Source organism: Drosophila nasuta, chromosome 2L (genome assembly GCF_023558535.2).
Source record: "Drosophila nasuta strain 15112-1781.00 chromosome 2L, ASM2355853v1, whole genome shotgun sequence".
NCBI lineage: Eukaryota > Metazoa > Arthropoda > Insecta > Diptera > Drosophilidae > Drosophila > Drosophila nasuta.
Genome location: NC_083455.1, coordinates 18,058,663 through 18,070,576, shown reverse-complemented (window position 1 = coordinate 18,070,576; position 11,914 = coordinate 18,058,663). Strand labels below are relative to the sequence as shown.

Here is an 11,914-nt window from a genome sequence, read left to right as displayed (position 1 = left end):
AAAGAAAGAAAATAAGAAGAATGGTGGAGAAAACAATTGGGAAAAGAAGAAAGCATTACTCAAAAAACAACAATAATGAAAGTTGAAGATTTTCTGTGAAAATCCATATGACATATACTAGAAGTTTATACCTTATATATATATATATATACACTACTATATAGAACTCCATAAAGTATATACATATACACATAAATATATACTATATACTATACATATATTTTTAATGTAGAGATATGTTTTGTAAAAGACGAAAGCATATTTTTAAAATTAAAATATATTCAACAAAATATGAAAGCAAACCTGAATTGCAAAATCTTGTGTATTTCCTACATCTACTCGTAACTAACTCGCTTTTAGGGGGGCCTGTGAATGGGGTTTGTACTATCATCTAATCAAATACTAGACCGGCAATTGGGGATTACGTCCTTATCAAGTGATAACAACAAGTGCTGTCGACGTTACATCAAATGTGGAACACGCAAACATCTGCCTTCGCTCTCTTCCACTTCATGACTTGGCAACAACCGGCAGCAGATGGCAACTGACAACAGGCAACGTGGCTGGCTGGCTATATTTATGAGGTAATTGGGATTAAGAGAGAGAAATTTTAATATAAATCTTTGAGCTGCCCTTAATTAACCGTTACACCGTTCAACGTTAACGGTACACACACAAGACAACAAACACATTTGTTATTGCTTTGTGTGTGCCACATTCACTTCCTTATGACTGGCTACAGGTTTTCAACAATGACAGCTGAAAGTACTTGTATCGAGAGTGAGTAAATAAAAAATGAAATGTGGCCCGACTGCCTAATTTAGTGGAAAATTTAAAAATACAACATAATCGAAGTGCATTTCATGAATGGCAACAATAAATAATAATAAACAATAGATTGTAAAATAAATACATATAATTAAATCTACGGAATGTTACGCTGATCATTGCTGCTGATAGCACTACTTATTTTTTTTGCGTTTTACAATTGAGAATTCCCGACATTATAAGTGCGAACTTTATGCGAAATTTCCTGCATGCGCGTCGCAGATAAGTTAAGGCTGAAGTTATTTACGATTTGCCATTCGGATTGCTTGTAAGTATACAGAATGCATTTCACATTTTTATTATGATAGAGTATACAGTAATGCGGTCTGCTATAAGCCATGCCGGCTTTCACTTACCTGTTTTATTCAAAACGAACTCGCTTGGGATGGCATAAAACAACAGCAGAGACTGCGACTGCGGCTGAGGCAGCTGCGACGACGATGTTGTGTATACCAGGCTGGCGGTGCATTCAGGCAGACAGCAGCAGCAGCCGCAGCGGCTTTGCAGGACAAGAGAGAAGGTGTAGCCAAGGGACTAGTCTAGGGACTATTCTGTTCAGTTTTGTGGCATTTACTCACAGTGCTCGACGGTTTCCTCGGCTGTCTCAGTAGTTGGGTTGGGCAAATGTGATTGCAGCTTGTCGAGCAGCTCACTCAACTCTTGTGCATCCTTGCTAATGCTGCAAAGTTCCTCTTGCTGAAAGTCCGGATTGATTTGCTTGCACAACAATATCTGGCTAATCACATTGCCCAGATTCGAGGGCGCAGTGCGAGCAGGTGCTGCAAAGACACTTTGTTAAAACAATAATCCTTGGGTATTTACTTGCTACACTTACCATAATAGTCGGTCATGTCGTACGGCACCAGCTGGATGAGACGATAGCTCTTGATGAGCTCATGCCGAAACTGCTGGGTGAGCAGAAACAGCAGCGAGAGATGCATGCGCTCACTGGGACTGCCCAGACAATGGCGCGGCTGTGGCGTAATCAGATGTGCCAAATGCTTGCAGGCATCCACGCAGCTGCGACGCAGACGTCGAATCTTCTCGCGCAACTCGGGCGAATCTCGGGTTTGGCCAATGTAGATCAGTAGCTCACGAAACTGTGCCACATAGCAATTGATTTCCATGATGAGCTGCGAGCAATGAATGCATATTAAATGGTATTCAATTAATTGTTAATGGGCTTGTCGCTTGTCTCACCTTCTGGGGATCTCTGGAGGGCAGCAGCAGCTGGGGCAAGTAGATGGACAATCGATGTGCTATAATTGTCGAGTTGCGTATAGCCAAAGCAGTGCTGCTGGTGACGCTGCCCACCGGTGGCAACTTATCGCCATAATCCAAGCCTCCAACGCTGGCCATGTTGTGATGCTCACTGACTAACAAGACTGAGGTGCAGCATTTGTGCACCACTCAAAAGTATGCTATAAAAAGCAGCTGCCAGTGTCTGTGTGTTGTGTAGTATACGTGTGTGTGTGTGTGTAATACTGCTGTCTTATGCAAGCAAATTGCGGGCTGTCTCATTACCTTGTGTCAACAACAAGTCACGGCTGCCACACAACAACAACATGTAAATAAAAAGAAGCCTGTTAGTTTGCCAAGTTGTATCGCATGTTGCATGAAGGTAAGCACACAGCTAATGAAACCATAATCATAACCGTTGGGGTGAAATCAAGTTGACGGATGCCGAGACAACAGCTAAGAATGTGATGCTGCCTATCTGTTGCCTCGGCATTCAACAATTTTAATAGTAGCAGTCAACACAACACTACATATCACTATTCATCATCGGTAAAGCTGAAGGTAGAGGAGGTGGTCGAACCAGAACTAGGCCCATCGATAAACAGATCCACGCTGTCCACATCAATGAGTTCCAGTTCCTCAAAAATCGTTTCATCTGTAATGCATTTAGTCGGATCCTGAAGCAATACGCAACACATAATGAACTACAAAAACATTCTTAAAATAGCAATTTACAAGCACTTACAATTCTAGCATATTTCCAGCAATTGATGGCATTCACATTGTTGCCCAGATGCAGATTAATCAGAGCCAAGAAACCCCAAATGTTCGGCACGTGCGCACCAAAGGAGGTGCAGGTAATAAAGCACTGCAGTGCCTTGTTGAAATCATACAGTCTGTAGTAGGCTTTGCCCATCAAGTAGTTGCAGAAGAGCGACAGTAGTTGACCGTCAAAGGGTTGACTCAACGCGTTCACTGTCTGGTCAAAGTTGTCCATCTCATAGGATATGTAAGCGAAGCGTAGTTTGCTCAGCAAATAGTTATCACGTTCACCCTCAAAGCCTGATGATTGATCCACAATGCGCTCATAGTAATTGGCCGCCTTCTCCCAGTTGCCGCGTGCGAATTCAACGTTGCCGTTTACCTGTGCCACAAACGCTGCTTGGGGCGTCTAATATTATAAATTATTAATTTAGCAAAAGCATTAATCTTGATTTAACTTACCAGCTCTTCCTCCTCGCCGTTGTCCTCGCCAACGCCACCGTGCTCGACGGGCTCAAAATCGTCATCGAGCTGTTTAAGCAATATTTTCAGCTGTGTGCTAATCAAATAACGATCTACCTCATCGCACTGCGACTGGAACTCGTTGAAGATCACCTGGCCAAATTCATAAAGGCCCAGACGCACAAACAACTTGAAGCACACAAAGAACATGTGGCCGCTCTCCTTTGCAAATTCAGGATTCATGTTCAACGAAATGCCCCAAATGCTGAGAGGTGCCGCAGCCTCATTCACTCTATGCGACGGGCTCGTCAACTCTTCCTCAAGACGCCAACGTGCGTAGTTAAAACCAGGCGCATAATCAAAGCGCTTGTAATAGCAATAAAGCAAAATCCAACCATCTAATTTGCTAACATGTGTCTCTGCATATTGTGTTATGCTATTCAACAGACACTCATTAGCATTCGACGAGATTGTGGGATCGGGATCATCGCGTGTGTCCACATAGTTGATGAATATACGAATCCAACCACTGTGATCAGGATGAGATCAATTAGAAATGAACAAAGCAATGATGGACACTTACGCTAAATAATCTTGTAGCGGTGAAAGAATTTGGACAGTTTTAAAAAAGGCCTTGGCAGCTACATACTCAGATTGCTCCATTTTGACAATCAGATCATAGAATTCGAAAAGCGGCCCACTGTGATCTTTTTCCTGAAACACAACATTATAATTAAATGACAAACTTCCTTAATGATTAAAAATGATTAATATAAGCTGATTGCTCATGGAATTGATTGATTCACATGGCAGTCTATTAAAGCGATTAGATGTATGATATTTTACGAGTGTAATGATTTGTCAATTAAGGCGAATAAATCAATAACCAGGCATTATCTAATCTTCCTTTTGTCTGACCTTTTCATAGAAATAACTAGCCATGCGCTTATCCCCCACCGCATTCATCAATTTGATGGCATTCATTGCATCGAAAAGTTGTTCGCTCTTCTTGTGCCTATCCTTAATAAGCTCATCAAAGCCTTCGTCCTCGATCTTCTCCAGAAGGTTGTGGGTACGCGTCTCCAACTCATTGAATGCAAGTACGCAGATATTCTAAAATTTAAAAATTACAATTTATTATACATACATATGTGTATATATAATACCATAGATTTCATGGATACTCACTCGGAACTCATGATTGGAGCTGGTGTGTATGCGATTATTGAAATCACTGCCCACCAATTTCAGCAGTATGTTGCTGAGATTCTGCAACGCACAGCAGAAATGATTGCGCTTCTCCTCGACGCTCTGCACATTTTTGTCCACAATATAACGAATCGTATCGCGTACGAATGCATCGAAACGCAAATATACTTCACGTTGAATCTCACAGAGCGTCGCTTTCGGTGGCTCCGATGGCGGTTTATTGCAATGCAACAGTCGATTCTGGCTTATGAAGCTCTCTCGAAACACCTTCAGCTCGTGATAAGTTTCACCCAGCGGTGCCAAGAGACACAGCTTGATGATGGCAAAGGTGGGTTCCACGGGCTCTGTGCTGCTGCGGCGTTGTTTCGAAGTGCCCATAGTGACTCGCTTCGTCTTCACCGCTTTCTTTTGGATGCCCAGATACTTAAGCTCCACAGCAAAGCGAATTGTTTGTACTGCAAAAAAGAATACAATGAATATATAATAGTTATTAGTAAAGCCGCAGGTTGGACTGTAATATATTGTGTTACTTGCCACCGGGAAACAGCATAATTGCTGGATCCAAAATCCCCTCGAATACCTTTTGCTTGCTGGCTTTAGCTCCCTTTGTTCCTTTGTTGTCCGTAGCGCTTGCCGTCTGAAAAGCCTCCACTAGAATAACATAACGTTGCAGGATAAATACATTGTACAATGCGTCGGACATTTCACGGGTGAGAATATAGCGATGGAATGTATTGCAAATCAGAGCATTATCGAATTGTGGACTTATGGCATTGAAGACCACGTCTAAGTTCTCGGAACGCATAAGCTGCTGGAACAGCTGATGGATGCTCACCTCCATGGTGGACTTGAGGCCCAAACAATTGTCAATATCCACATTGCTGCGAAACGATTCAAAGAGCAAATAACTATGCTGATTGGCAATGCAAACGTCGCTGAATCTGTTAAAGCTGCACCAAGGAATCACATGATATTCGTTGCGTGTCACCGGCTGCGTGGAACGAAAGCTGAGCTGCACTTCAAGGGTGTCCACATTGAGCGTATAATTCTCATTCAGATTGTAGATGGACTCGAAAGACACAAACGCCATATTGGTAAACGCAATTTCCTTGGCAATGGGCACCAAAGTGTACAGATGCCACTCCGAGTGAACGGTGCAGCGCAACTCGTTAGGCACATCGGGTACGGGGTAGAGGTAAAGTTCCTCGCGCACCATGCAGCGATGATGGCCAAAGAGTTTGATCAGATCCAAGTATCCCACGCAAAGCAGCAACAGATCGTCATTGTCGGCAAAGTAATCCACTTCGATATTCACCTGGGCTGCATCTGGAGTAGGCGACAGATGTGTCACATCTTCAATAACGGCAGCCACTGTGTTTTCTTCTTTATCTTCTTCGGTCAGAAACGTTTCCTGCTCCACCTCGGTTTCCGTGAAAGTCGTCGATGATTCCACTTTGCGCATGTAGAGTTTGATGAGCAGTGGATTATCTGCGGCCTGATTAATGCGATCCAGGTTGTCCTGTTGAAAGATTAATGTGTATGTGGGCTTGGTGTGGAATTCTTGCTCCAAAATAATGCCTTCGGTGTCGTATTGCTCTACGCATTTCACAATGACGCTTTCTCCTTGATCCATGTGTATTTCGAGTGCATGTTTTGTAGTGGGCAGAATACCAATGCCGGCCAGCTGAATATATAGAAATATATTGGGTGGTTGCGGCTTGGAGTCATCATCTGTGTTCTCTTTTTTATCTTTCTTTTCGCGTTTAGGCGCCATTGTTTTTGTAACAACTTTCAGACGAACGTTAAAATTAGTGTTGAGCAAATTAAAATCGGTGGATAGTTTACCAACACCTAAAACAGCAATGAGTTGGCAGCTCGATTGAAATGTATTGATAACTACGTTATTGCATTGTGTAAATGTTTGTAGTGTATTTTATCCTAATTTCAGTAAAGTTGTCGGTTTGAAAGTTTCGTATTGTCAATTGATGACTTGATAAACACACACAATATAAATGGTTTGTAAATTGGTGGCATTTCATAAAGGGCTGTCGTTTTGGTATATTAGCATAACGTGATACTCGGTCACACTAGCACTGTCAGACCAACACGTGAAGCGCGCAATGGACAACAAAATATTATGCAAGCGTTCAATATTTGTATAAAAATTGTGTAAAATCTAATACGAAACGTTGCAATTGCAACTCGCAAACATGTATCGCTTATTGGGCGTCAACCGTGCTGCAGCTGTACAGCGTGTGCTACGCTTGCCGCCGCCTACCTCAACAACAACAGGCTGCAGCAATTGCGGCAACGCTGCGCATAATTTGACTCAATATCAGCAATATTATCAGATGCTTTACCGTCCAGCGCCGGCAAGTAAGTTAATATACATATGCTAAATGTGCGTTCATATATTAAATGCGTAAATCTCGTAGCAACAACTGCAATTGCTTTACGCACACAGTCCACCACACCCACACAAGCAGACGCCTTGGCTCAGGCGAAGAAGAAACGTTTACGTAAACCGCGCTACGCCAAATATGTGGAGCTATTGGAAGGTAATCTTGCTAATTACAATATGTTGTGAATGAAAAAACTAATGTACATCTGCTTGCAGTAACCGAGCTCACTGCCAGCGAGCGCAAGTCGCGTGTCAAGCGCTTGAAGTCAAAGAAATTGGCCGAATTCATACAGAAAACACAAATGCAAATCCTCGAGAAGCGGGCACGCGAAGAACGACGTGCCCAGAAGAAAGGCGAACCCTGCAGTGGTGAAGCACAGCTGCAGCTGGAGGAATATCAACAATTAATACTGGAGAGCCACATCAATAGTCCAGCAAAGTTAAAGAACAGTGAAGAAACCGTGCAGCGGCAGCCTGCAGAATATCAAAAGTTCGATTTGGATGCGGTAGACAGTTCGATATTGGAGGCGGGCATGTACGATGACAAGCCGATAATATTCTTTGGCAAGGATACGTACAGCAAACAGATAATTTCGAATCCGACAGAGGTGCACAACATACTAAAGAGCTTTAACAATTATCGGGACATTCTGGAAGGTATTGAACATGAGCGACAGGACAACATTGAAGCAGATTTGGCCAGATTTGGGTGCGTAATAATGATATATCAATCATTTCTTATCTAAACGCGATTGTTTCTACAGTTTGAATGCACCTAAACTCGCCGTAGTGGAGTCAACTTTGTTGGATCCCTTTGAATCGAATGAGCCTTACATCGATGATCAGCAGCAGCCCCCGAAACCTATTCAGGAAACTAGTGTGCAGTCGAAAATAAATGCCGTAACAGCAAAGTCCAAAAAGCGGCAAGTGCTCAACATATTCCTCAAGGGTGTCACATACTAATACTAATTGTTTTATTTTCTATCAACAGCTTCAAGTCAAAGGTGCATGTCAATGAGGAACAGGAACGTCTGGCCAAGCAACGCGCATTGAACGTCAATTTGACTACGTATCTCAATGTATGCGTCTCAGCAAACATGCTGAGTCGCGCGCTCTCCACAATCTTTGCCTATCGCAGTCGCGCCAAAAAGAATAACATACCGCAGAAGCAAAGCATCATCACCATTGAACTGTATAACATTCTGTTGCATGGCTATGCGGGCAAAGGTTCTTTTGACCGTTGCCAGGAGCTGTTCAAGCTTATCCATGAGGATGGTCTGCAGTTTAGCGAGCAAACTTATGCAGCTGCTTTCGAGTGTCTTGGACGCGTTGAGTCGGATGCAGAGAATATAAAATTCATTGAACAGTACATCGAACAGGCTGAACAACAAGGATATACGCTTAATCAGATTATGGATCGCTCAAAGTTTGTGTCTGATCAACGTGATATAGCGCTGGATGCCATAAGGCGAGTACGTGCCGATTTCACGCCTGTATATGTGCCACCTCAGTTGGGCTACGACAACGAACTGCTCAACGATCTCAATGCATACACTGTTCCCGTGGGCGCCGAAGCCGAAACAATAAAGCAGCAGGATTGCAGCATTATGAACTCAAAGCTTGGATATAGTAAAGCACAATTAGAGCAGCTAGCTCGTGAACAGTTGCAAGTGGAATTGGATGGCTCCATCACCATCAAGTCCATTGAAAAGCCCAAGGAATTTGCCAATGCCAAATTTTGCGTAAGTCACAAATATCAAAAATTCCAACGTCAAACTATTTAACACTCAATTTCTTGCTTGCAGCGCACTAAGCTTAAGGAATTGGATCAAACGTGGCGCAAACAAATCTCGGCTGCCATTGTGCGTGATCTGAACACGTTGCGTGCTCAGGTGCGTTTCAAGCCGCATGGATACATGAACTACTATACGTACCTTAAGGTGCTGGAAACGAGCCACTTTACGGACATACTCATCAAGGAGATCTACAAACTCGCCGAAGGGTCCGAGACCTTTAGTCCCACCGTGGGTCAGCTGTACAAGGAACTCGGTCAACGGGTGCAGCAATGCTATCAAATCGAACTGAAAAAACACAATGGCACGTTGGAGAAAGTTGGCGATATTTACAGCTCGTACTGTGAGCTGTGGGATAGCGGCAAGAGTCAGGATAACACAAGGCAAATGTGGCAACGTTTGGTGCACGAACAGCGTCACAGTGGACCCTCCATGGATCTGCCCGAGGTACCGTGGCCGTCGAATGTATTGATCGGTGTGGGACGTTTCCTTTTCAATATTCTCGTGCGTGATATCAAAATTGATGCGCATATTATGCGTCAAAAGAAGACAGCGACGACGACGCCACAGAATCTATTGCCTGCCTTCTATACGCTGTTTCGGAATCAGGGACGCTTGGTCAAGGAGGAAGTCAAACCACATCCTGTGTTGTCGCGTTTATTGCGCGCCTCACGCCAACAGACGCTTACCTTTGACGCGAATCTGGTGCCTATGCTGTGTCCACCACAACCCTGGAGCACGCCACACAACGGCGGCTATTTGCTGAACAAATCGGAACTGATACGTTTACCACAGCAGGCGGTGCAGCAATGGGAACGCATACACGCCTCCAATCCGCAGCATCTCTATCCGGCACTTGACTCGCTCAATCAGCTGGCCAGTGTGCCGTGGCGTGTCAACACACAGCTGCTGGATGTGATCATTAAGGTGTTTCAGAATGGCGGCGATGCCAAACTGGATGTGCCACAGCCGCCCAGCTCGTTGCCAGCGTTGCCCACGCTGCCTGCGGCTAGCGATAGCGAGAATCCTACGTCGCCAGCTGAGCGTGCCAAGCAGTTCAGGGATAAGCTGGCACATCGACGCAAACAAAGCGAGATGTACAGCTTGTGGTGCGATGCGCTCTATCGTCTGTCGCTGGCACAGCACGTAAGTCACTCAACTGATCCTTTCCTCTGTGCAATTCCTTATTAATTCCCCCTTTTCAGTACCGTGACAAGGTCTTTTGGCTGCCGCACAACATGGACTTCCGTGGACGCGTTTATCCTGTGCCGCCGCATTTGAATCACTTGGGCTCTGACTTGGCGCGTTCAATGCTCATCTTCGATCAGGCACAGCCGCTGGGCGTCGATGGCTTCAGCTGGCTGAAACTGCACTGTATCAACTTGACGGGCCTCAAAAAGCGAGATTCAGTGCGTGAACGTCTGCTGTATGCAGAGGAGATTATGCCAGAGATACTCGACTCGGCGGACAATCCACTCACGGGTCGCATGTGGTGGTCCAAGTCGGATGAACCGTGGCAAACGCTTGCTTGTTGCATGGAGATTGCCAATGTGCAACGCTCACCCGATCCCAGTGCCTATCTGAGTCGCTTTCCCATACATCAGGATGGCTCGTGCAACGGTCTGCAGCATTACGCGGCATTGGGTCGTGATCAAGCGGGCGCCTGCAGTGTTAATCTGTCACCTTCGGCTATACCGCAGGATGTGTACAGTGCGGTGGCGGCGTTGGTAGAACGCACACGTAAAACAGATGCCCAGAATGGACTCCATGTGGCTGCAGCACTGGAGGGATTCGTGCGACGCAAGGTCATCAAACAGACGGTGATGACAACGGTGTACGGTGTGACACGCTACGGAGCACGATTGCAGATTGCGCGACAGCTGAAAGACATTGATGACTTCCCCAAGGATTGGGTGTGGCCAGCGTCGACGTATTTGACCACAAAAACGTTTGAGAGTCTGCGCGAAATGTTCACGTCGACTCGCGAGATTCAAGACTGGTTTACCGAGTGTGCCCGCATGATTGCCGGCGTGTGCATGCAGAATGTGGAGTGGGTAACGCCGCTGGGTTTGCCAGTGGTGCAGCCATACAATCGCCAGGAGACAAAGCATGTGCCGCGTGCCGGGCTGCGTGTGACCAACAGCATGTCAACGGATCTCTACGAACGTCCCAATATCCTGAAACAGAAGAACGCCTTTCCGCCCAATTTCATTCATTCGCTGGACTCGTCGCACATGATGCTCACCTCGTTGCAGTGCGAGCGTCAGGGTATCACCTTTGTCTCGGTGCACGATTGCTTCTGGACGCATGCGTGTACGGTGCCGGAGCTGAATCGGGCGTGTCGCGAGCAGTTTGTGGCGCTCCATTCGCAACCAATTCTTGAGCAGTTGTCCAAATTTATGCGACAAACTTATAGCTTCCGAGACACGTAAGTTTGTAGAATTCATTTTGACATACAGCACTTTATTAACTATTTGCATTTACAGCGAATTTACCAACGATGGTTCGGTGGAGGATCTGTCAAAACGGCAGCTGAATCGCACACTGAGACAACTGCCACAGAAAGGTGACTTTGATCTGCGCAACGTTCTTGATTCGGTCTACTTCTTCAGCTAAAAGGAAATGTGCCTAATTCTGTAGTCATTAGCTTAAGATTTTGTTAGATTTGTTGAAAAATTGGATGCTTTTAATACCAAAAGAAAATTGCAAAACTAGAGGAAATACCCAAAGCCAAGTGCAGCCGCAAAAAATGTGATTTTTCTAAATGTTTACAATATAAAACATACATACCTAACTTAAAATAGCCTAATACCCAACAAAACCTAATTGTTAATTTATAATTCGTTGATGTGAATTGGCATATCTACTGATTTTTATATACTACACACACAACTAGTATTTCTACTGTGCAAAAGAAGCTTATTTATGAAATAAACCAAAACGAAATATTTGAAATATTATTAAAAGTGACACTTGATAAATGCAATAAACAATAAATTGTAATACTATATTTATGAAATTGCAAACTGAGTTTCTCTTTTCACTCACTGGCCGTCTGGGATGTGGAATTTTAATACTTGCTTGGGATCATCATTGTCATTATATAGGATTTATTTAAAATATTATTTTAGGTTTAGTATTTAATTCATTTGTTTATTGATTATCATTAATTTATAACTATTATAATGAAGAAACCATTAAACATTTTCTGTTTATATAT

At 44.1% G+C, this 11,914-nt stretch overlaps 3 protein-coding genes across 4 annotated transcripts; 1 reads left to right on the top strand and 2 right to left on the bottom strand.

Moving 5' to 3' along the window:
- Positions 1-165: 165 nt before the first annotated feature.
- On the bottom strand, positions 166-2,394 carry LOC132798806 (uncharacterized). 2 transcript variants are annotated; one of them, XM_060810791.1, is made up of 5 exons: positions 2,029-2,394; positions 1,664-1,961; positions 1,407-1,607; positions 1,185-1,327; positions 166-1,093 (listed from the first exon to the last, which is right to left on the bottom strand). In XM_060810791.1, the coding sequence occupies exons 1-4, from the start codon at positions 2,185-2,187 to the stop codon at positions 1,194-1,196; spliced, it is 792 nt and encodes a 263-aa protein (XP_060666774.1). In that variant the 5' UTR covers positions 2,188-2,394; the 3' UTR covers positions 166-1,093; positions 1,185-1,193. The 2 variants fall into 2 exon arrangements, with proteins under 2 accessions (XP_060666774.1, XP_060666775.1); XM_060810792.1 differs by having other exon boundaries at positions 1,185-1,285.
- A 91-nt stretch (positions 2,395-2,485) lies between these two features.
- On the bottom strand, positions 2,486-6,463 carry LOC132798803 (uncharacterized). Its single transcript, XM_060810785.1, has 7 exons — positions 5,035-6,463; positions 4,480-4,955; positions 4,210-4,404; positions 3,875-4,005; positions 3,292-3,820; positions 2,813-3,238; positions 2,486-2,744 (listed from the first exon to the last, which is right to left on the bottom strand). The coding sequence occupies exons 1-7, from the start codon at positions 6,272-6,274 to the stop codon at positions 2,604-2,606; spliced, it is 3,138 nt and encodes a 1,045-aa protein (XP_060666768.1). The 5' UTR covers positions 6,275-6,463; the 3' UTR covers positions 2,486-2,603.
- A 103-nt stretch (positions 6,464-6,566) lies between these two features.
- On the top strand, positions 6,567-11,713 carry LOC132798801 (DNA-directed RNA polymerase, mitochondrial). The gene is made up of 8 exons (XM_060810784.1): positions 6,567-6,876; positions 6,936-7,058; positions 7,118-7,610; positions 7,666-7,824; positions 7,893-8,643; positions 8,707-9,840; positions 9,900-11,122; positions 11,181-11,713. The coding sequence occupies exons 1-8, from the start codon at positions 6,711-6,713 to the stop codon at positions 11,308-11,310; spliced, it is 4,179 nt and encodes a 1,392-aa protein (XP_060666767.1). The 5' UTR covers positions 6,567-6,710; the 3' UTR covers positions 11,311-11,713.
- The last annotated feature ends 201 nt before the right edge of the window (positions 11,714-11,914 follow it).